Source organism: Synchiropus splendidus, chromosome 14, assembly GCF_027744825.2.
Source record: "Synchiropus splendidus isolate RoL2022-P1 chromosome 14, RoL_Sspl_1.0, whole genome shotgun sequence".
NCBI lineage: Eukaryota > Metazoa > Chordata > Actinopteri > Syngnathiformes > Callionymidae > Synchiropus > Synchiropus splendidus.
In genome coordinates this window covers 17,353,267-17,378,116 of record NC_071347.1, presented here as the reverse complement: position 1 = coordinate 17,378,116, position 24,850 = coordinate 17,353,267, and the positions used below count along the sequence as shown (strand labels likewise).

The 24,850-nt window shown below is 42.6% G+C and overlaps 2 protein-coding genes across 4 annotated transcripts; both read left to right on the top strand.

The window, feature by feature from the left end:
- Window positions 1-3,436: 3,436 nt before the first annotated feature.
- Window positions 3,437-11,078, top strand: LOC128770771 (muscarinic acetylcholine receptor M2-like). The gene is made up of 4 exons (XM_053885618.1): window positions 3,437-3,554; window positions 8,061-8,249; window positions 8,410-9,261; window positions 10,496-11,078. Exons 2-4 carry the CDS (start codon window positions 8,091-8,093, stop codon window positions 10,805-10,807), a joined length of 1,323 nt encoding a protein of 440 aa, XP_053741593.1. The 5' UTR covers window positions 3,437-3,554; window positions 8,061-8,090; the 3' UTR covers window positions 10,808-11,078.
- A 1,780-nt stretch (window positions 11,079-12,858) lies between these two features.
- On the top strand, window positions 12,859-20,942 carry LOC128770769 (S-adenosylhomocysteine hydrolase-like protein 1). Of its 3 annotated transcripts, none has more exons than XM_053885615.1 (17): window positions 12,859-13,118; window positions 16,197-16,308; window positions 16,562-16,699; window positions 16,765-16,865; window positions 17,595-17,697; window positions 17,775-17,869; window positions 17,950-18,056; window positions 18,810-18,926; window positions 18,992-19,055; window positions 19,384-19,472; window positions 19,548-19,618; window positions 19,691-19,785; window positions 19,852-19,950; window positions 20,025-20,093; window positions 20,161-20,239; window positions 20,310-20,430; window positions 20,486-20,942. In XM_053885615.1, exons 1-17 carry the CDS (start codon window positions 12,861-12,863, stop codon window positions 20,490-20,492), a joined length of 1,725 nt encoding a protein of 574 aa, XP_053741590.1. In that variant the 5' UTR covers window positions 12,859-12,860; the 3' UTR covers window positions 20,493-20,942. The 3 variants fall into 3 exon arrangements, with proteins under 3 accessions (XP_053741590.1, XP_053741591.1, XP_053741592.1); XM_053885617.1 differs by lacking the exon at window positions 12,859-13,118 and adding an exon at window positions 15,829-16,061 and having other exon boundaries at window positions 20,486-20,932; XM_053885616.1 differs by lacking the exon at window positions 20,486-20,942 and having other exon boundaries at window positions 20,310-20,434.
- Window positions 20,943-24,850: the final 3,908 nt, after the last annotated feature.

Sequence of the window (24,850 nt, the reverse complement as noted above, 5' to 3'; positions counted from 1 at the left end):
TCAGAGAGTAAAGAGGACTTCATTGTTTCACGTTTACTTTCCTCCTGCGACAGATTTGATCGCGGACATTAATATGGAATGATTTTTTTTGCCAGTAGGGTGAGATGTTTGTATTTATTATATCAATCTGTAGTCAGAAATGAAGTGTGAGGTGAGAGTCGAGTCAGTGAATGGTGAAAGAGTGTTGGTGTGAAAGGGTGATGCTTTCATCACTCAGCATGTTGTGCAACAATATAGATCACACAGCCTGAAGCGGTGAATCTTTTATGAAGACTGCCGTCTCCTCTCATGCTGGGTGCTTTTATTCCACACTACATGCGTCAGACTGTGAAGCTTTGCCCCACTCGAGTGTTTGTCATCATATCAGGACAAAATACAACAAAACAATGATGACCTTTATGCGACCTGTCTCACAGCGTGTTCCTGCGCATGGTGATGTTGCATGCAACGCCGATGGCCTGTAGTGGACTGAACACCATGACTTTGCTCTGATGAATTACACATTTGTGAAAGCCGGCACTAAGAGCCGGAATAACCGAATGCGTCACATTTCAGTCTCCAAATCTTTGTCTTCCTTGGGAATCTTTACAATCAATAAATCAATTATCCTGGAAAAGGAGCCTTTAAAGCATCAATGTGTCACATTAATTCACATTTGGAAAATCAGTTTGTCTGATAAACATAATAATGTAGCATTTCCAGCATCCACCACTGCACGCCACAGATACTGGGAAACTGACATTTTGTTTTGTTTGCATTTGACAGTGTGTTGTTCAGCGTATGTTGCTGCCGGGCTAATGCAGCTCAAGTTGCTAGCTAGTTTTCCTTCAGTGAATGAAATAATTTGAGCTTATTTAGATTTATTCTGGATAAAATTAGGTACAGACTTGAGTTAGTTAGAACATAACGCATTAGGGGGTAGAGTACTTTCAATCAACTATTCAACTTTGACATCAAAAGCCTTTAGCTTCACAATGGTAAGAGATGAAAGCATACTGTAAATAGTAAAAGTCTGGAAGTAAAGTCACTCATGTAATTTTTTTACGTCACCAGGCGGCTGCCATAGTGAATTACACAATAATTACAGATGTTTATCTTACTTATCTCTCAAACAACAATGGTGTAGCCGTATTTACGGCTGGACCATGGACGCCACCTCTGCATGCTTCACTATTTACGATTGTTGATACTTCTGCATTTAAAAAAAAAATTCTGCTACCTCCCTTGCAGGGTTTTGACCAAGCCTCCGGACATGGAACAGAATCGGCTCCAGTATGTCTGTTGCCCTCTTGCCCTCTGTCATGCTCCAACTCTGTGACTACAACCACCATCAGCTCTATACTGAAAGGGAGATATTCAAACACAATATACAATATTCTTTCACAATTAAACTGTTTGATAGAAGCAAGGCCACCAACGTTGCTCAAATTAAAGTTACAGGTGTCCACCACCTGCTTGTGTAAGCCAGTCACTACATCAGGCTTCAAATCCAGTTTGTTTAAGCGCAGCAATGGTGGCACTGAAAGGGTCAAGATCATCAATTCTTCTACATTTTCAGATTATAAATGTACAAAAACAATCAAGACGTCACTCATAAGTGCAAAATAGAATACATACTGTATGTCTCTCCATGTAATATGCTTATTGCAACAGGGTCTTTCCAGTGCACAACAGCTATGATTGCTGTCATTTCTCAATCCAAAATTCCACCCACAAGCAAAATTCTAGATCACGCACGCAAATTAGCGGACATAAACTGAGCCGTTCGTAAATCTGCCCCTAAAGTTTGAATAACAAAAGAGAGGCGTTTTCCATGGACTAACCAACATAACAAGCTGGACCTTTTAGTGGAAAATAAAAAGGTCCAGCTAGTTAGCCAGTTAGCTAGTTAGCTGGTCCTTATAGTCAGAGAAAACTCACAATGAGTTTCCTCTGACTTCTCTTTTGCTGAAGTGTCAGAGAAAACTCATCGTGAATATGTTCAGATTTAAACTTAGCGACCATGAATAAAGCCTCTTTAACACCTAGCAATCTAGAGAAATGAATTGTCCAACGGAGAATTAAAAAATAAGAGAAAGCCTGACTGGCCTTGATCAAGCCACCTCAAATAAATCAGGTTTCTCATTATGTCTTCCAGCTTCACACTCACTAATCACCATCCATTCTCAACCTCCGACCGAAGGGAAGGTAGCACCGGACATCTTAGTGAAGAGATCCAGTGAGTCTGGGACGTGTCCGGATTACATGCCGAGGCTGTGTTTTAAGCTTCTCAGGGTGGCTGAGTCATGATGAAAGACTTGGACCTTTCTGAAAAACTTCTTAAATGTTCCTCCTCATACCAAAGGGATTTGTTATTGAAGGTTACCTTCTGATGTGCGAGAAGATCAGCATGATCAGCGTTCTCTGCATCCTATCTCTGAAACATGCTTCTCCACATCGGAAACAGCATTGCCTTCATGCACAACACAAGCTACTACATCTGTCCTGTTGGATCGGACCACGCAGAGCAGAACTTGCCTTCCATGACCCAGTCTGTGTTTCCCACTGCAGCCGGAGAACACCTCCAAAGCAGCAGGTGCAGCAGTATGAATGGATGGGACTATAGTCGCAATGACCTCTGCAGACTTACCGAATTCATAGTAAACCTCCGAGTTCAGCATTTGTTTCTGACACCACTGTTCTCACTCCCGGAAGCCATAATGAGACAAGATATTCAAGACACCATGCTGCTACGGTTGGGAAGTCACTGTCTGATATCGATTTGTGTGGCTGAAAAATAGATGCCGCTCTCATGACCTCGGGGTGAACGGTAGATTTTTTCAGTTTTCACAAAAGAGCTAAAATTACGCCTTTATCAGATTAGCGCAGAACGCTAGATGTCTCCTCTAGTTCAACTACACTTCCCAGCAAATCAATTATCCGACCACCGTTGATGTGATCAGTGAGCTACAAGTCCTGAGGAGACAAGCATCATAAATCATCTCATATTGTCTCATATTGGATCATGCGCCTGCTTGACGGCACGCTTCTCGTTTCATTTTCAATATCGCTTTCAGACGACGCACCATTCTTCTTTCTAGTAATTCCATCAAAGTAAGGTCATCCACCAACTGGGGCGGACTGCATCGCCAGTTGGTTAAAAGGTCGACCTGGTCTTAAAGGTTAACATCCTGCAGCCAGTGCGTTTTCAGAGCCACACATTCTGTTTTGTTCTCCTTGTAATAGTTTTAACGTTCCGCCTTGTGACGCAGCCTTTCAAGCGTCTGGACGCCCGGAGGAGGCCAGTGCTCTCCATGGTGCTGAAGCTAACCTTTCTTCCTGAATCTCGGTCTTGTCTCTCCTTTATTCAAATTGGAGGCTCTACCTTGAGGGACACAACACACAACCCCTCCTACCTCTGTCTGTCAGGCTCTACAACACATGCAGACGCAGACCCGCTCACTGACTGGTTCTTGTCAGAGGAGGAGCATCATCCTGCTACTTTCTGCTTCACTCTGCTCCAGAGGTGAGAATATCATGGAGACTAAAACCGCTGCTCATCTTTGTAGGACAAGGTAAGAAGAACACCCTGATTTTTTTTACTTAATTTTTAACTACGTTTTTTTTTTTAACTAAATGTACATCAATATGGTGTGTGTGTGTAGTGGGGTGGGTGCGAGGGGGGTCATAGGATCCCACAGTGGGACCCTCAGACATGTCAAGGAGACACATCCAGGATTCCAGCATTGACTTATTGAAATATTGACTGAAACCCATCCAGGCACCTGAAGTATCAGTTTACAACCAAAGTTTTTTCCATAGGTTTTATTGCACCCTGCAGGCTGTTCATGTCCGGAGCTCTCAGCCAGCATCCCAGCCCACGTCTGGATTCCCCAGCCTCCCTGCTCCCAAGGAATCCCTGCCTGGTTTGCATGTTTGATGAAGAAGGAAATTTGATTTCTAGCAGGCAGACTTCCCTTGAAATACTGTTGTCGCTGAAGATGAAATCAAGTTACGCTTCCTCGCCGCTGCTCATTAACGTTGGCTCTCCTGCAGTAGTGATGCTCCTATGATCCTGTGTGTCTCGGCTCACTCTGACCTATCGCACCGCCGTGTGAGGTCACAGCTCGGCTTCATGTGAAATTTCCCACTGCACACCGAACTCACGACCAACTTCTACCTGCTTTTATCACCGCAGCCAAGGCTTTGAATGCGACACGTATCATTTAAGATGTTTTACCACGGCAGCTGTGTACTGTCTGCTGAGAAGGATTCATGTCAGCGCTGCTCTCTTTGCAAACACCCGCCTGTAAATTGTGGCGGCTTTTTATTGCAGAGCTCACCTTGCTAGATACTGCACGAGCATTACCGGAGCAGCTGTTGCATCTGCTGGGTCTAATTGTCCACATGTTTGTGTGCCTGTCAAAGAAATACTGCTCTCATGTGTGACTCTCTCCAGTAGCCCTGTACTGTAAGCAGGATGAAGAATGACCTGTAGACTGAATCTATGACACAACTGAGAGAAGGGGCGGAGATTTCCAAAATAGTGTTCTGGGAATGACAATTCTGTTAAAGAAAGATATTCATTGTTGATTTTTTATTTTAAATGTGATCATAAAATGCCTGAATATGACTGAAATTGGTCCATAAAAGGAGAATTAATTTTAACAAATGAAATGGAAAAAAGATGAAATAAATTTAGGCCTTCAATAGGTTAAAACTTTATCACAATTAATAGTCATAACCAACATCAACTTTTGTCATATGGAGCAGTTGAACATATAATTTCTCTTTGTTGGTTTCAATTTTTTTTTTTTTTTAAGCTTGTTCATGAAGCTTATTCACCTAATTTAATTTAATTCATTGACAGCCCTGAATTAAATTTGGTGAACAATCTTTATGAGCAAGCTACAAAAAAATGTGTTTTTAAAACCAACTAAGAGAAATTATCGGCTCAAATGTTTTTGCTTTTTATTTACTGCTCCAAATGACAGAAGTGGCTCCGGAAGAAGAACCGTCAGATGTTGGTCAGGACTATTACAGCCCCGTCTAGAGGAGAATGACCTGAAGGGATTGTTAGACAAACGACCCTTTCATCTCCTTCCACTTACTATAGAAGTCATCAAGCATGCGGTCAGATGACTAACAGACCTAACCAAGCTCAATGTGTTGAGAGAATATGAACCTCTAGGAAATGCACAAAGAAGAAAAGGCCCAACTGTTGTTTATTGATCATTTTTGCCATTGATTTGCCACAAATTTAGTTGAGTCGAGAGTCAAAGCTAAATTTAGGATTCAGCCTCCGAGTCTGACTCACTCATGCGCAAATGATTTTGCAGGAATTTCAGAAGAAGAAAAGCTTTAAAGCCTGTTAATGCGACCACACACATGTTTAGAACCAATAACCAGTGTGTGGCTAAATGGCACACTCCGCTTCCTTCCATCTGAAACATTCCCCTTCAGTTAATCAATAATACAAAGGTTAATTCTTAACCAAAAGTTGGGCATCAGAGCCAATCATAGCAGACGGTGGGATAGAAGGCGAAGGGGGGAATGAGGGGAGGATTACATAATCAATAAAGAATTACATTTGGGATGTATGACATGAGGAGCATTGACTACTCCAGAATGCCCACAACTGAATTACATATCAGTTTAAAGGGGCTTGCAGTGACACAGGAAGCACAGTGGAGAAGTGGTTTGCTTCCCAGGCAGCTATGGGTTAAGAGAAAACTTCTTTTTAACAATGTACATCTGAAGATATACTGTACATTAAATGTATATCTTCAGAAGTATACAGAGGCTCGTTGATGATTCCAAATGGCTGGTAGATGTGAGTGGTTGCTGAATGTATGTGTCCTCAAGAGGCAGGAGCTTGCCCTCATGACTCTGCTGAGGAGAACAATGTACACATTATTTAAAGGAAAACAATGAAATCCCATCATGTAACAGCACAGCAAAATCCGAACAAAAAATAATGTCAACTTCCCTCCTCTCTTCAAGTTTTATGTAAATAAGTTAAAGGTTAAAGGAAGTTAAAAGTTAGGAAAGCTAAAGGAAAACGTACGTTTTTCAAATCGTCAAAAAAAAAACCCCAATGAAATAAATTAATCAATTTGAGATTTTTTTTTTCAAGTCACAGGGGCAGCAGTCTATGCAAAGTAGCCTAGACTTCCTTCCTCTTGTCACATTTTATGTAAAGAATCAAAGCATTTCAACAGACAAACAAAACAAATATGAACAAAAATGTTCTCTAATAACACAACTATTAGCTTACAACACTAGTACGTCGGATCAAGACTAATTTGACAATGGTACTAAGAGCGTGACACAGAAATGTGATTCAATAATCTGAGGGAAAACAACAGAACAGGCAACATGCGAAGCAGAATCTAGCCACGTTCAGCAGCACACAAGCCTCACTTCAAGAGCTTCCTGTCCTTGTCATAAAAACACTCCAACGGACTTCAACACTTGACCCTGTTATTAAACACTTGGCTAATATGAACCAGTGACACACGTAACAGCCACGCACCCACACAGCTTTCTCTCATCTGTGACTGAAAAGAGGCAGAAGTGGTCTCTGATGAGTAAGTGATGGAGTTAGCGACGCTCTAATGAAGTTTGATCAGGCTGTAAGAGCAGGAAGGAAACATCTCTCAGGTACAGTACGATGTTATCGCCTCTGCCTAATGGAGTCACTTACAGGGTCTTACCAGGACCATCACTGACTATCTGGATATTGATTTCCTGATCAGGATGCATCAGCTGACCAAGAGCCTCCCTCTGGAGCATCCTCATGACTTCAGGAATTTTAGAATGAATGCAAGACACTTCATTATTTTCTATTTATTCTGACACTTGCGACGGCACGTGGAACAAAGGATATTTCAATGGACTGCAGAGGTACCACTGCTCTCCTGAGTCACAGAGCACATCCAAAGGAAGGGACAAAAAACATTCTTGGAAGCAGTAAACACAGCGCTGAGAGCAGGAAGCGAAAAATGATGCAGGTTCAAGAAAACAACTTGACATTACTGAACGAGCACTCACACCCGGATTAGGAACTCTTCAAATTCAAACCAAGTCACTGGAGGATTTATATCCTCTTTACATTCTGATGGCTGAACTGTCAGATCAGATGTCCATCACAGCTCAGACTTCAGGTCAGTTAAGTGAAAGGAAACAGTCTGTCCACTCTGGTCAGTGTAAGCAGAATAATGTTTATTTTTAAGCCAATAAATTACGCCTTTGTTAATCTGCCACTACAAAACACACACTTTGAAAAATACAGAACATTTAAACATTTCTGTTTCTTCGACAAAAAAAAATGCATGCCATATTCATGGCATTTTTTGCGCAGAAGGGACGGTAGTAAACAATAATGAAAAATAAACACAACACAGGGGTGGGGGGGTTAAAAGAAAGGTAGCTGTCTGATACAATGAATACATTTCAGACAGATTTATCCAAAGCAACTTAGAATGGATAATACAAGGGCCTTGCCCAAAGCTAAGACTTGTAATTCAATGAGAGAATGAAACAATATACTTTAAAAGAAAATCTCAAGGATCAAAACAGGCGGATAAAACTGGTTTATTCTAGACAAAGCTGCAGCTCAGATTATTTAAATGTCTCCACCGACAATATTCTCATGAAACAATTGGATTCCAAAACTAAAATATCTGAAGTATCTGAAGGAAAATGTTATTGTTACGATTCATTTTTTGGGTTTCTGATTTATAAACACAAAAAAGAGAATAAATGAAGAGTGATGCTTTACAGTATCCTTCCAGCCTCACAATGAATCAGAGAGAGATTTAAAAATTTCACTGGCGTTTCTGAACAGATGTCCTGCCTTCCAGCTGGAAGCTGCCTGCAGACTGTGATGTGTTTTCCTGATATGAAAATGTGGGACGCTGCTCTATATTTTAACACACAGCTGCCGGAGTTTTTTATTTGCTCACCTGGTTCGCTCTGAAAGCGGGCCCAACTGCGGAGTTTGTCTCTGCGACCGTTACTGTGCTGACGGGATCAAAGTTCTCCTCCAACTGTAATGATACTCATCTTTATGACTCCAGCTTGAAGCGTCTGTGAGGACAACTGCCAAAATGGAGAATCCGAGTCCATCGCACGGCAACAGCAGCCAAAGCGGCCTCTCATCCGGGAGCCTGTACTCCACGGTGGAGATCGTCATCATCACCATCGTGGCCGGATCCCTCAGCCTGATCACTGTCGTGGGGAACATCTTGGTCATGCTCTCCATAAAGGTATGGATTATTTATGACTGGATTGGAACGCGCACCTCTTCGTCGACATACAGATGCTGGAGTTGTCCTGGTCTGCTATGCTAATGCAATTGAAATGAGAAAGCACCAGACCACAAATGGATTAGCATCTGACGGCCTGTAATCTTTTGCTTCTCCAAAGGTAAACAGGAACCTGCAGACCGTCAACAACTACTTCTTGTTCAGCCTGGCCTGTGCAGACCTCATTATCGGCGTCTGCTCCATGAACCTGTACACCGTCTATATTGTGATCGGCTACTGGCCTCTGGGACCAGTGGTGTGTGACCTTTGGTTGGCGGTGGACTACGTTGTCAGCAACGCCTCAGTCATGAACCTGCTCATCATTAGCTTTGACCGCTACTTCTGCGTCACCAAGCCGCTCAGCTACCCGACACGCCGCAGCACCAAAATGGCAGGACTGATGATCGCAGCTGCCTGGGTGTTGTCCTTCATCCTCTGGGCTCCGGCCATCTTGTTCTGGCAGTTCATCGTGGGCGTAAGGACCGTTCCTCCGGGAGAGTGCTACATCCAATTCTTCTCCAACCCTGTGGTGACTTTTGGGACGGCCATTGCAGCGTTTTACCTGCCGGTGGCCATCATGATCTACCTCTACTGGCGCATCTCCAAGGCCAGCCGCAGTCGTGTGAGGAGGAACAGCAGGAAGTCCTCTGGGATCAGTGCCGGAGAGGTTCCTTCTCACAGTCAAGACGACCCATGTGAGAACAACTGCCTCAGAGCCACGGCAGAGAAGCAGGAGGTGGCAAATGGCAAGCAGAAGCAAACACTGCAGCAGCAGAATGGAAGTCCTCCCCGCAAGGATCCGGAGCAGGCGGAGGAACTGGCAGACACCATCCATGCTTCAACCTCCAAGGACACTGAGCTGTCCGCCTCATCACAGAAGGCATCGAACGAGAAGAGAAACGAGACCTCGCCTCCATCCCCGACTACTTCGGCTGCTGATAGGCAAAGTTTGGTCTCCAAGAATTTGTTCAAGGTAAATTGCTCTTCTCCACCAACCACTACGTAGAAATGCCAGTTCCATGGTGTTAGCAGACGCCAACTGGACGACCTGATTCTTCCTTCTCTGTTTTTTTAAATAGATCCTTCTGACAAAGACAGGCTGGGTACTTGCCTAGATATATGCTATCTCACTGCTGACTGCTCAGATAGTCACATTCAAAGGAAGTAGATGTTGGCATCTGTGCCCTGACAACCACGGCTTGGTTTGCCCTGAACAGATTCAACTTCCCATGTCTAGAACATATTAGGTCTTGAAATCTCCTTCTGCATTGACAGAAAGTACTTCCCTTCTGGGTGTGGATGTTGATCTAAATAATGTGATGACTCAACTGACTCCGGCAACTCAGGTTTCCTCCCACAGTTCAAACGCTAACTCTAATTTGTGACTGTCGAGCAGGGGTGTCGAACTGAACCCCACAACACAGTTCAAGTTGCAGGCCGAACAGAAATCTTTGAATTTAAGCGAAAGCTTTCCCCGTGGTGACCTTGAACTGTCTGCCACTGACTCACAACACAAGTGCAAACCCTCACACTCTTTCCCAGCATCAATATTTTTCTGATGAATTTTTGATAGGCGTAATCACCACGACTTGGCGGGTGGGATTTGGCCCCGGGGCTTTAAGATTAGCACATGTGATGGTCTGGATCCCGTCCAGACTTTTGAGGCCAAGTTGACTCCTGGTCTCTTGAATGGAAATATGCTTGAGAAAATGAAAGAAGGAATGAGTAGTTCAATAAATTATATTAACACTGCTTTGTTGCATGACTTGATCATCACCATGACAGATTGTTTCCATAACATCATACATCAAGTTTGATAATCATCAAGTTATACAATTCTTAGTTTTGTTTACAAACTACAATAATATTGTATTGTAGGTAATATGTAACATTGAAATTATTAGGTTTAATGACAACAGTCTAATAAAATATATTGCCAGTTTTGAGCACAAAATAAATGTTTTAAAACGTTTCAATGTTTTCAATATTTTCAGTGGGAAAATGAAACCTCATCTACAGCCAGCTCTGTCATTCATGCTTGCTTCCATCCAGACAGCTTTGATACACAGATACTGATATGTTCCCTAGTAAGAATAACTGCCTGAAAACCAATGAGCAACCACTTTAGGCAAGGCCACATCATACTCTGACTTAGGGCAAAAACGGTCTTGTAAGTTAGCGATCCCTTTTGTGTGTCTCCACCACAGGTGACGAAGCAGACTGCAGTGGCAAAGTGGAAAAGGAAGGGAGCATCTTCCAGGGAGAAGAAAGTAACACGCACCATCATGGCCATCCTGGTTGCCTTCGTGGTCACATGGACTCCATACAATGTGATGGTCCTGATCAACACCTTCTGCTCCGAGTGCATTCCAAACACACTTTGGACCATCGGCTACTGGCTCTGCTACATCAACAGCACCATCAACCCGGCCTGCTACGCTCTCTGCAACACTACTTTTAAAAACACCTTCAAACATCTGCTCCTGTGCCAGTACAAGAACATACGCTCCGCGCGGTGAAACACAGCCCACTCCCACTGCACATGCGGTATATCTTTAAAACAACGACAGTAAAACTGATGTAAATATATTTCTTTGTGAAATGAACAATATAAAAACTTATTGTGATCTAGTGCTTAAACTTGTTGTGATCTTTGCCCTCTTAAAATGTTCTGTAGAATCTATTACCAAGATTTTCTGATGTCCATGATGAAAGTATGCAATGTAGAAGTCTGTGTTTTTGTCCCCGTTTATGAAATATTGTCTCAATGGGAAGACGCAGTGGCAGAAATGTGATATTCACCAATAATCTCTTCATGTATTCTTTATTAACAGAAAATAAAATATATCTCCAACAATAAGGGTCTTGATATTTTCCTGTGAAAGTTCGTGTTATGTGTTTCAATATTTATATATTTTCTCAGTGGACTCGGTGGAAAAATCCATTGGAGGACGTCGGACAATTGCGTCCTCTAGTGGACACCAGGTATATTCCCGTCACAGAGCTGTCTCACCTCCTGCAGACAGAAAAAAAGGCTATATTCCTGACAAGTGCAATATTAAATTAAAAGGACTTCAATGACATCTTTATTCGATGACAAATTCTTTGTCACTCCCTCCCTCGAATTCCAACACAGGCTTCATGTTTTAGGTTTCATAAAATCATTCATTATATATATGCAAGTTTAATAATAAACAAGCAAAAGCGTGCTAACATTAATGGCAGGTCAACTGGATTAATAAACTCTTTTCAACCAGCTAGTTTGGCTGTCTTCAAACATACTGCTCAAGGGCTATTTCCAGACAGATGAGTTTTGTTTATTCTATTTTTATATTTCTATACCAACTAACATGATTGGAGGGATGTAATATAAAACCAAATTCTTTTACTTTCACTCTAGATCCTGGCCAGCATTACCTGATATCTCCAGCCCACTCGACTCTGATCTCATTGAAACCCTCATGCTGTGTTTATGGTTTACTAGATCCAAACACGAAGGATCACTGATATTCACACGCTCGACATGTGAAGACTCACCTGACGGAACACGAAGGTTGCTACATTTGAAGTACCTCAAAAGTAATTTTTAAAACACCACATTAAAAGATTCTCTGTAATTCTCTTTACAATTGTACCCCACAATCGATGAAAAGCTGAAAAGCCGCGTTATTTCACGTTTTGCTCCTGCCGACGCTTAGAGCAGCTCTGGCAGCCAATTTTTGCATTTCTGTCAAAGGAACAGAGATCAGACTGTCAGTCATGACAGCTGTGTTTTGGTGTCTGGCCACAAGCAAGAAAACATATTAACAAACCAAGTATAATTGTTGTTAAGTTTTCTACTTTATTGGCAAGACATCTTACTTTGTCAAAATGGAAAGATCCCCACCCCCCAACTTTCAAACAATGTCTGAGAAATGTCATGGAACATTTAACATTAGAGAAAATACACAACTATGGGTACATTTTCTAAACACACAAAGATATGGCAGACGGTTCTACTATTTGTTGGAGAGATGGACACAAACACTTGTATTCTGGCATATTTTTATGTGTATTATTATTATTTTTTATTTGTTTTTGTTATCTATTTAATTATATAATTTTATATATTTCATGCTTAACTTGTTTGTTATTGTGGAAAAAACGCTCCACACAATTGTGGTGAGCTTTGTTGAATATTCGATAAAGAAAGCTTGAGTTAAATAAATAAATAAAAATACCGGTAGCATACAGGCTAGTGGTTGAAGGTGACGCCACGTCATGGCGGAAAGATTAAATCTTGTTTCAGGACATCCATGGCTGTTTGTAGGTCAACAACCACCTGCACTTGTTTGTTTTTGCTAAAGGGTTTGTTACTGTTTATTGTTTAGGTTAGGTCCACATACCTGAGGACAGATCATTAACGCAAGTCCCATTCTCATCTTGTCGCTCCCCTCATTGTTTACCCTGCACACACTCCACCTTTTATCTACTTTATATTCACTTCTGTTTAGAATAAACAAGGGCACATGTCAAATGGATGTGGGAAGGTTATTGCTGGGACTTTCGTTCACTTTGACGGCGGCAGGGGACATGGAGCAGACGAGCGCTTCCTGGGGGAAGCTGTCGCTCCCTGAAGAGTGGCCAGATCCCAATGTTGAGGATGAGGACCGAGGGCAGGACTCCTCTTGTCTGAGCCGAGCCCAGACTGCCAAATCCAGCCCAAATTTGCTGCAGATGCTGAAGGCAGCAGAGAGCAGAAGGACTTCTCACAGCAAGGATAAAGAGGAGACGGAAGCGTCCAAGAATGGGACATGCGCGTCTGTGCCAGAAGCTCAGAAGACCGACATGGTGAGCAAACACCTACGACCTGCAGACGTATGGTTAAGATGTCAGAGACGTGGATCTGCATTTACTCAGGCTGTCAATGATTTCAGATCACTGAATGTTTGACCACACTTATCACTCAAACCTGAGTCCTCCTCAGAAGAGAAGGTCCGCTTTTACTATTGTCATTGAATTGGTTCATTTTAAACTCCATAATACTATCAAACAGAGGGTTGACAATGAAAGTTTAACCTTAATAATTTTACTGAGACACAGAATATATGCCGTACGTCTTAGCTATTTTTACCATTTGGTGGTTTGTCTTACATCCAGGTCCAAAAGATACAATTTTTCACATGACTCCGTCGCTACATGACCACTCTTTTCTGTTGTATCCGCCCCCTTCACATGGACCTTTTATAAATGTATAGCCATGCATGTACATTTATGTAATCTCCATTCAGGAAGAACCCTGAAGCTGTGCCGTGTTTGGCCTCATATGACTTGGCTCATTCTTCGTATTGAAAATCTCATCAGGCTATTTTCTCAGTGTGAAAGTGTGACAAAGACTCTATTGAGCTTTCACTCCCTCCACCTGTCACCTGGACCTGCCGTGTCACAGAGCGTCACAGTGTGAACTCTGAGATCCTCCGCCTGCAGGCTTCACACTCAGGTCACTGAGAGTTTGAGTCACCAGCATGAAGAAAGTTTACAGGCTAATCAATATGAGTAAAACCAAGGACCAGGACGCCATTCAGTCCATCTGCATCAAGGTAGTGCTGCTTCTGCTTTGGAGAAATGTGATTCATGTTTAATATTTATTTCATCTTCTGTTGCGTGCTGTGCGTTTCTCTGCGCTTGAATCAAACACAAGGCAATGATGTCTAAATAAGACCAAAATAAGAGCATTGTCCTGGTCCATCTTGGTCTAAGTTTCACAGTTAACTGTGGCTTCTGGTCACAACTAAATGTCTTATTGTGTTAATAATTAAACTTAGTCTTAACTTAGAGGGTAGAAAATGTATTCACACCAGGCATTTCAGCGACAGCACCATCGAAAGTGAGCTGTTTGTAAAAGGCTTTAATTCTGTGATCGGTTCCAGTTCCATGATGAACGAAGTTAAACATGAAACTACCACGTCATAAACTATTACCTATGAACAGTGACTATGTGTTTAATCTGAACAATAGCTTTGTTTACTCTAATTCATTGCTGGGTGTAACACAAGCAGACTGAACAAATTAAACTCTATACCCTCCTAGCACAGCATTTTTTCTTAACCGGGGTGTCGGAGACTGTCAGGTGTGCGGTGGGAAAATGATCCAGTTTCACCTCATGTGTCCGGAGATTGAGGTGGGCGATGTGATACCATTAAATCATGCCAATTAGAATGTGTTGATGAAGGTGAGGAGATCACATGGACTGTAAAAGTTTGCTTTGTGGTTTAAAAGTTGGTGAAAAACTAAATACACAACAAAATAAATGTGCTCCAAAATGTGAAGAGAGACAGAATAATTGTTGTTATGAAGCAAGTTCAGGCTAAGAATGCCAAGGATTTGTCTGGAAACGCAAAACTACAGTAAAATCATGCAACAGAGAAGTGATAAAATTTAAACAGTTACTGAAATTTGGTAAATAAATAAATAAAGCGTGATATATTTTGCCACATTGCCCACCCCTTTCTGGACACATTTGAAACAAATATATTTTCTGCAATTTGTTTCTGCAAATATCATGGCAAAATAACAACCCAGTGTCAGTAGCTTCAGTTTTTCGCAAATGAATAGGGATTTTTTATAGGACTTTAAGCACAAGTGCACTTTGGCCGAGGTTCCTTTGGTGGTGTTCCTCTGGATTTTTTTCAATGAAAAAGGTTGAAAAACACTGGACTAGCATGATGTCAGCAGACAGTTTTTGACCAAAATATGAAGGGGAGAATAAGTTATGATTTTGATAAGAAACTTCACATGTCTCATAGAAAAAAGTAATGATGAGAAAAGATGGGATCAGGCCATGGTGAAGGGTATGATAAGCAGGATGTTGCGGTGAGTATCAGCAATACACAAGCTTTATGAAGCACAATAATAGACAGACTTTTGGCAACTAGTGAACCCAGCAAGGTGAAAAGTGGAGGCAGGTTGACTCCTAGCTTGCATTCCAGATCATTCCAGATCAACTATGAAGAAGTCAACACCAAAGCTATTACTCAACTCATTTTACGTCAAATTGAATATATATTTTTCTATTCACTCACAGCTCGTGTGGCTCGCCCGTGGTCGTGTTCTTGTTATTTACTCCGCCTGACCGTATAAACTATGGACTGCATCTTTAAATAGCTTGATACTGTTTTAGATTTCAGCATTTAATCCGGAGCTCATTAACATCAGGACATCATCTTGGCTTTAAATGTCATCATGACCTACTTTTTCTTTGCCAGCCAAGTGAATATATTGAGGTTATTACAGCGTCCAAAATATGAATTTTCAGTTCCGCCTGCTTTTATCATGTGACATCATCAACATTATTTTATTATGCCCCGAGAGGCATTATATAACCGCCCTTTTTACGCTGACAGTTAAAGCGGTATGTGCGATGACATGTAAACATTGATGACGGATATAAATGAAAGTCCCAGCGATGAGATTTCCATCCATGATACACATAAATCTCCCAAGTGAAATAGATATTTTTAACAGAGAGGGCACCGTTTTGGAGGCGTGCCTGCGTGTGCTCATGCATGTGGAAAAGCTGGAAAAAAAGAGGACCAAAGCAGAGAAAGTAGCCTTTAATAGAAGCAGGAGATTGTAGTAGGAGGGAATAAGCCTTCAGTAAGCCTGTAGCTTTTTTTTCTTGGAGCTGAACTTGGAGCTTAAGCCAGCTGAGGCGTAGTGAGCAGCCTGCGAGCAAACATGGCCAAGTGGGACTCTAGTGGCAGCAGCCCAGCTTTCAACCAGGAACACTGGACGGTAAGTCGCACACGTGAGAGGAGAGTCGTGGGGCTCGAGCACAGAGAGTCAACCTTGTGAATCCTGGATTTTTTTGGGTGGTTATTCTGTCACCAGGCCTCGAAGTGAAAGCTATTTGTTCTCTTCCACGCACAGCAAATCCAGTACACTGAGCAGAAACAGGAATTCAACCAGCGTCCCATCAAGGCCGGCCGGCGTTCCATGTCCCGATCCATGTCCCAGTCGTCTACTGACAGCCACAGCTCAGGTATGCTCTGCTCACATGCCACTGATACATGAGTGGATTCAGATCTTATCCCGGCAACATGAGAACTGCAGGCCCCAGGGATTAGCCTCGCTGTGTTCTCTTTCCACACGAAGCCCTCTGAGGAGTAAGACTCTTTAATTCAGTCCTGATCAGAGCTGTTAGTCTTTCTCAGGCGAGTTCTGCTCATTAAACTGATGCTACTGACTTCAAGACATTTTCACCTGAATCACAGACTCATTTGTGTTCGATGAAGTGTGCAGCGAGAGCTCAGAGGACGAGTCCTCGCCCCGAGAGAAGCTTCAGAAGAACACCCGAGGCCTCTCTGACTTCTGCATCAAGAACATTGGGCAGGCCGTGTTTGGACGGCGGGAGATACAAATCGCAGAGCAAGGTGCGAGAAGTCAATGTCGGTTTCTGAGGGGAAAACAAAGTGACGTTTGTCCGTGTGCCATTTAGAAATGCCGGCTTTGATGGTTCTGAGGAAGAGAGCAGGAGGAGAGAAGCCCCTCGCTGGAGCCAATGTGGTGGGCTGCACCCACATCACTGCCCAGACGGCGGTAGGCACAGCGCCGGATCACCTATGTTCCAATGTTGCCACTTCAGAATGATTATATATATATCATTACTTAATTTGTTTAAATTATATACATATATCTAATGATCATAATATATGTATGTATGTACTCGGGGTGGGATTTGATTTAAAAAGAATTTGTGATTAATTCATCTCAATTAATCGCTGTTTAGTCGTGTAAGAATATTTGCCACAGTTTTCAATTTGAATGAATTTGGTATATTACTGAATCAAATGATGGACCCACACATACATTTAAACAACAAAATATTGTTTATTTTGCATCAGTTTGACAATAGCACAATAAATCACGATGGTGTCTATATTCAAGTTTTTAAATAACCTTATTTAAACTAAAGCTCTTTTAATGTCTTGAAAATATTTGTATAAGAATTTCAAGTACATTCAGAGTAGTGGAAACCCTATATATATATATATATATATATATATATATAAACACGTTTACAGACACAAGAAAGTGAAGATTCAAAGGGGAATGAAAGGCACAGTGTTTGTTTGCTGGTCACAACAGACAATCAGGAACCAATGGGTTCGTCTTAACCCATATGTTATTCTGCATTGCTATCCTCACCTGTGGTCACATGCTTTGGCTGGTGACAGAGAGCTCAAACTGTGGGGAGCTGAGTTGTCCCTTGGAGAGTCCCACGTAAACCCAATACACATCCATTGAGGGTGACTGCTGGTGTTTCAGGTTCTGATCGAGACTCTGTCTGTGTTGGGGGCACGATGTCGTTGGGCAGCTTGCAACATCTTCTCCACTCAGAACACAGTGGCTGCAGCTTTGGCAGAAGCAGGTTTGGCGAACCCTTTCCCCTCCCCACTCCCGTCAGTGTATGGGTCTCCTCTGACCTCCACCTGAACACATCCTCAGGTATCTCAGTGTTCGCGTGGAGGGGAGAGTCGGAGGACGACTTCTGGTGGTGCATTGATCGATGCGTCGGTGCCGAGGCTTGGCAACCCAACATGGTACAGTGACACTTTCGATGGATGAGGCTGGGACGTTGTTGGTAAGCGCATTCATGACCGTTCTCTCTCTGTGACTCAAGATCCTCGATGACGGTGGAGATCTGACCCACTGGATCTACAAGAAATACCCAGATACGTTCAAGAAGATCAAGGGGATCGTGGAGGAAAGCGTCACCGGAGTTTATAGGTGAGTCTCTCACAAAAACATCTGTCGGATGGTTGGTCTAAATCAGTGATTCTTAACCATAGGGCCAGAGCACCCCCTAGAGGGCTCCTTAAAGTTTTTTGTTTTACACCTTTGGGACGTGAGACACTCAGTTTTAATACATTAGCCACGATTTGGTGGCAGTAGTGTGTCACTGAATTGACTAGACAGCTGCAAATCTGTCATAGTTAACAACTATGGAGAAGTTTTTGAAAAAAAAGATGATGAAGAAAGTGATGGCGCAGCCAACAGTAAAAACTGTTCATGAAAGCACATACTGAAGCAGTTTTGAAATGGTAATACTTCTATTTACACTTCACTCATATCTTCTTAGGTGTGTAAATAAAATGTTTTATTTTTATTTTATGATATTTAGACATGGTTTTATTATAATTATTTTACTCAGAATTGTATTCAGTTTTTCCAATTTTCTAAACAGTTTGCATCAAGTGTATTTTTTCCTTTTTTTCTTCAGTAAATTTGATGAATATGACTTGCACCGGGTTCTGCTGCTGGTTGGTTGTCTATATCTTTGCTGATCTCATGGTTTCATGTCATTTCACAAGGTTTTGGTTTATTTACGTGTAAGTTGATTAAATATGGTTATTGACCACAAATGAAACCAAGACTAATGAATCAGTTATATTGAATGGGCCCCGGGTCCATTTGTTCTGGGAAAGGTGGGCCCCGAGATCAAAAACTTTAAGGACTAAATGATCATGACCCTCTTTTAAGATTATACCAGCTGTCAAAAGCCAGCCGGCTGTGTGTTCCCGCCATGAACGTCAACGACTCAGTGACCAAGCAAAAGTTCGACAACCTCTACTGCTGCAAGGAGTCAATACTGGACGGGTAAGCTGTGAGTTCAGAAGAGACACGAATAGACTTCTGAGTAACCACCGGCTCTCGTCCTTCAGCTTGAAGAGAACAACTGATGTCATGTTTGGTGGGAAGCAGGTGTCAGTGTGCGGCTACGGTGAGGTCAGTGCCTCTTTACACAACACAACCTGGTTCTTTTTATGTTCTCCTGCTTCCATGTTTACCACAACAACAGCTATAGCATGTACGTTAATGTCACTTTAACCAACTTTATTTTTAAGGAGGGAACCATCTTGTTGAAACCTAGTAACATAGTCACTAACAATAACAGCAGTGTTGAATTACAAAGTTGAAAATGACTGGATTATGTTTAGAATTATAGGTAATAAAAAACAGGCTTATATCTAAGTGTATATAAGGTAAAAACATTAATAAAGGTTCAATTTCACTCTCCATTTTACTTGTAAAAAGCCTCTCCTCTCCACTGCAGGTCGGTAAAGGATGTTGTGCAGCGTTGAAAGCGTTGGGGGCCATTGTTTACGTGACAGAGGCAGACCCCATCTGCGCCCTACAAGCCTGGTACATAAAAATAAACGTATTTTTCACAACATAACTGACGTATAAAGCAGAGTTGAAACTCTCAACTGGTTTCAGTATGGATGGCTTCAGAGTGATCAAACTGAGTGAGGTGGTGCGCCAGGTGGACGTGGTGATCACATGCACAGGTGACCCCGCCGACCTTCATATTGGAGGTTATTCCATGTGTGGCATGTGAAGCAGCCTCTGCTCCTCTGCAGGTAACAAAAACGTGGTGGTACGAGAACATCTGGACCGGATGAAGAACGGCTGCATCGTCTGCAACATGGGACACTCCAACACTGAGATAGACTTGGTGCGATGAAGTGAGCTTTGTGTGTCGTTGTGTTGAAAGCGTTTCCATGAAGACATGTGTTTCCAGGCTAGTTTGAGGACCCCAGAGCTGAAGTGGGAGCGGGTGCGCCCCCAGGTGGATCATGTGATATGGCCTGATGGGAGGAGAATAGTTCTGTTGGCGGAGGTAATGATGAAGATCTCCCTTGCTGTCATATGTTTGCGGTGTTGTCACTGACTGTAGAATACATTTGCACTTAGGGGCGTCTTCTCAACCTGAGCTGCTCCACTGTGCCCTCCTTTGTCCTCTCCATCACAGCGACCACCCAGGTTTGTATCTCAGCCCTGAACCCACCTCTCACTTGAGCTCTCATCACCTCTTTCTTGCGTTTCACAGGCGCTGGCTCTGATAGAACTGTACAACTCTCCGGAGGGACGTTACAAACAGGACGTCTACCTTCTGCCAAAGAAGATGGGTTAGTGACATTTCCCGACATGTGAGGGAATGAAACTGAAACTTCCATGAAACTGAAACTTCTCTCACAGACGAGTATGTGGCCAGTCTCCACCTGCCTGCGTTTGACGCTCACCTGACGGAACTGACGGACGAGCAGGCCAAGTATCTGGGCATCAGCAAACACGGTCCCTTTAAACCAAACTACTACAGGTGAGACAAGCCCATCCAGCGCTCGATCGCCGTCTAACACGCTGGTCTTCAACAGGTACTAACATCAGCTTCCTGTTGGAAAGTGGACGTCTTCCTCCAGCACGCAGAGAAATAGCGCCCTCACCTGTTCCACTTCGGCAACGACCTAGCTTGTACTTGAATATGACTCGACGATTTCATGTTGCCACCGTCCATCATTTAAACATATAGTCGAAATGAAGTGTACAGTTGACTTCTTGATGTGATTGCACGTTTCTATGTATTGATGCCAATGAATAGTCGTGTCATTTACCTCACACATACTGTACTGTAGTGAACCTTCTAAATGCACTGACCACCCCTTCAACAAATGCTTTTTCACTTTTTTCGATAGATGAAAACTAAAACAATATAAATATGTCAAATAAAGGCGCGTGTCATTTGTTCTTTCTCCCACTAGGGGGAGCCAGACCCCAAAAGTTGTTTGTCCATTTTGGTTTGCGAATACATTTTAGTGATGTGTTCTGACTAAAACAAAATGCAAATCATAGTAAAGTTAACTTATATGTTTATATTAGTAATCACAATTGCGGGCACTGGGTTTTTAGTAAGCATTTTTTTATTGTCATTCTTATTATCTTATTATTAAAATAGAATTTGATTTTTTTTGTCTTTTATTTTAACCCCCTAAGTCCTCTTATCCACATATTTGGAGTTCACATTTCTGCCTATTAGCAACATGTTTTTTTGGGGGGTGGAACAATGTTGATCAACTAGCCACTTTTAGGGTCACTGCCTGCACCACCCAGTAGTGATATACAACATTATAGTGAGAAAAACATGGAAGGAAAGCTGGCACATACAAACATGCGAGAGTTAGCAATATCATCTCCCCCCAAAAAACAGAACAGAATAGAAAACTCAAACAAATTTTGAGAAAGAATCCAGTGAACACACAATATGTAAAAGGTTGTCTCCAGCTCCGTCGTATGACATGGGAATCTGGTAAAGCATAGTAGCATTATTATTATTAATAACAACACTGTGAATACATTTTCCTCTAACAATGACACTCTTTTCAATGACACTCCTTTTTGCAACTTTCCATCTTAAGACAAAGTTTAGTCACTAATATTACATATATTATTCTTCCTAAGCATTTACTCTTGATAAAAGACATCTCTTCTATGATTTTGGACTGTAGGAGGAAATCAGAGTGCCAAGAAAAAAGATGCACAGGGAGAGCATACTGTAAAATCCCCAGGTTCTTCACATACCCAAATGGTCTCAAACTGGAGTTGAACCCACAACCCTCTTGGTGGGAAGCTGCCACGCTGCCCCTGCTCAAAGACTCATTGTCTGCTAAAATCTTAAAAACACATCTTACATAAGCACTTTAACATTATCATACTCAATTTATCTTGTGAATCATGTTATTTACTCGAGCAACAAAACTCTTGGAATTATGTCTGAACCCAAAAAACACCCATATTGTGTTTCAAATTAACTTGAAAAACACCTTAAGATAAGCAGACAAGATAATTAACTGCTGAACTAAAATCCAGTTAGTCTGGACAATGATGATCTGCGTCTGATATAAAGGCCTAAAAATACACCCCAACCCCCATCTTCCTCAGTTCCTGGATTAACTGTAATCCAGAGTCTGTGCGTGCGTCTCTGTGTGTCTAGATTCACCTGTTTTACTGTTTGCACACACTGGTGCATTTGGCCATTTCTTCAGTTGCTGCTTTGTTAAACCTTGATCTAAGTTCAGGAGAGAAAAACTTGAGCGACTATTGTGAACTGACTCACAGTTGAAAAGTTGCCTATTTCCACAGTGAATCTAATCTGACTGCTCATATGTCACCAGGTTACATCGAGTAACTGTGTATATCTACAGTAGAGTCTGTGTGTGTGTGTGTGTGTGTCCTCTGGTGGAGCTGCTGATAATCCATCGGTCAGTGATGCATCTGACAATGACAGATGGTCCGTGTGCGCTCGGACCTGCGTGGTCAGTAAAGGCAGTTTTAGCTACCAATAAGTGTGTATCAGGATTTGCCGTGTGTGTGTGTGTGTGTGTGTATGTGTGTGTCCTTGTCTCCCTCCCTGTTAGGGATTCTCCCTAAAGAGCTTTGATGCTTCCCTGCATCACTACACGGTCTAATCACTGGTACCAGCTGTCAGCGGGTCGGTCCTCCTCCTCCTCCTCCTCCTCCTCCTCCTCCATTTAACCCCACATCCTCTGCAGTCGGCCATAATGGACTCTCACGCCGTTTGGATTGAAACATGATCATCACATATCAGCAGCTCCGCCTCTCCCCCACCCCACACACACAGATCGCTGCTGTAATGTTTATTGTATCTGGATTAGATTTCCTCCTTTCAGGAGACAGTAAAAAACTCATTCCTAGGAACAAACATGAGTTCATCCAGTTATACCGAGGTGATCACACTCCTTTTAAACACCAACCCCAGGGAGCCAAACTAACGCATCACAGTCTTGTTGTTTTCCAAGTCCACCCTCTCTTGGCTGTGATCGCTAAGAGCCACTGCCCTTTGACCCTGTCTTGCTGGGACAAGTGGTAGGCAATGAAAGGATCCCTGTAGGGATGAGCACTAACAGTGAGTAAAGCAGAGCAGCTGTGCATCTGTGGGAACAATACTACAGTAAGAGGTGGCTAGACTGAAGTTGTAAATATAGCAATACTAGCAATGATAGTAGTTTCCGTTGAATTTCCTTTGTGGCTATAATAGTAGAATAATAGTATTAGAACTACAGTAGGTGTGAACTACTGGCATTAGAGGTAAAACTAATAGTAATGATAGTAGTTATACTAACACAAACTTCAGTTCCAACCCTGCAAAAAGTAATAGTCACTAGAACTAGTCATCGCAGTAGTGTCTGTCGCCCACACTATGATAGAAGTAGCAATATCAGAGGAGTATGCGTTTAGGGCCTCAGGAATATTGATGGAGGTTGTGTTCAGTGTAGCCATCATAATAGTAAATACATCAGGAGTTGTACATGTAATAGAAGTAGGAAAGTACATTGAAATATTTGTAGAAAATAGTGTTATAGTAGTAGTTCTTGTGAATAGAGATGCTCCAGTATCAGCAGCAGCAGTACTAGATGCAGTAGTAATAGTAGTAAAAATGATGGTAAAACAAGTTGTAGTAGTGATATCTGTTGGTGTTGGAGTGGGAAGAGTTACAGGCAGTAGTACTAGTGTTAGCAATAATACCTATAGTCATAGTATCAGCTCTATAGGAAGACTTCAGAAATTACATTGTGCTACTACTAATAGTAGATGGAGTTGGGTTATAAGCCTTTGTAGTAACTGTGGAGACAATGGTATTGTGAGTATTTGCTATAGATATTATCATTACAATCCCAGCACTATTTGCAGCTTCAGTAAATAGAGCCATTGCAATGACACTGGCAGTAGTACTTGATGCAGGAGTTGTAATGGTAGTAGAAATTAGGAGGAGGAGGTGCTGTACCTGCAGAAGTAGAAAAAGTTGTGAAAGTATTTGGAACAATTGGGGCAAAGTACTTTAACCTGTAGAGATTGCAATACTACCCAGAAATGTAGAGGTGAGATGTTTTGTTCACACACAGAGAGTCAGGAGGGAATGTTTTGGCTCTTGTGGTACCCATGAGCAAAATGCTTGGCTATGTGTGTGTGTTCAAACACCCCGCTGACATCTTTGAAGTCTTTCTAGCCGGCTCCAAAAGACAACACCAGAAGCCTATTGATTTATTGACGGCCCGTTGATAGTGGACTCTGTGCTTAATGGTCTGTGTATGGATTTATAGGTCACGGCTCAGCTGTCAAGTCCGCCGCGCTTCGTACCTTCAGGTCCTCGGGTCTCGGATTACACAGTGGCTATAGAACCGTATGACCCCGTGAGGAGCTAATAGGAGTCAAATGGGATGGAGTCATCCGCAGTACTGCTTTAGAAAGTGCTGAAGGACGTCACAAAGTCACATCTCTTGGAGCAATCTGGACCCTCCAGGAGCTTCCCAGTGTTCTGAGACTGCAGCACGCACAGGAGGGAATGACCACTGATGACCCCTCTGTGCACTGCCTGCAGTCACTCACACGTCCAGCCCCAGCATGAACACACCCTCGCTGCTTGTAAAGAACAATAATCCTCTTCCCGTGATAAGTCCAGGTGAAGGGCAGGTTAAAGCTCTCAGTCAGTTGTTGGCAAGTCTAGAACCACCGGATCCTTCCAGCCCACCAGAGTGAGTTCTACCATTGCCAAACACTGTGGGAGAGTGTGCGGGCCACATGCGCCCGACCTGTGGGAGGGAGGACCGCGAGGTCAGGTTACATGAGACGGCATCTCAGAGACGGAGCCTGGGCCTCCATGGCAACTGCTGACATCTGAGAAGGACGGCACAATCGATCAGATCCATAGCGCTCACAAGGATCAC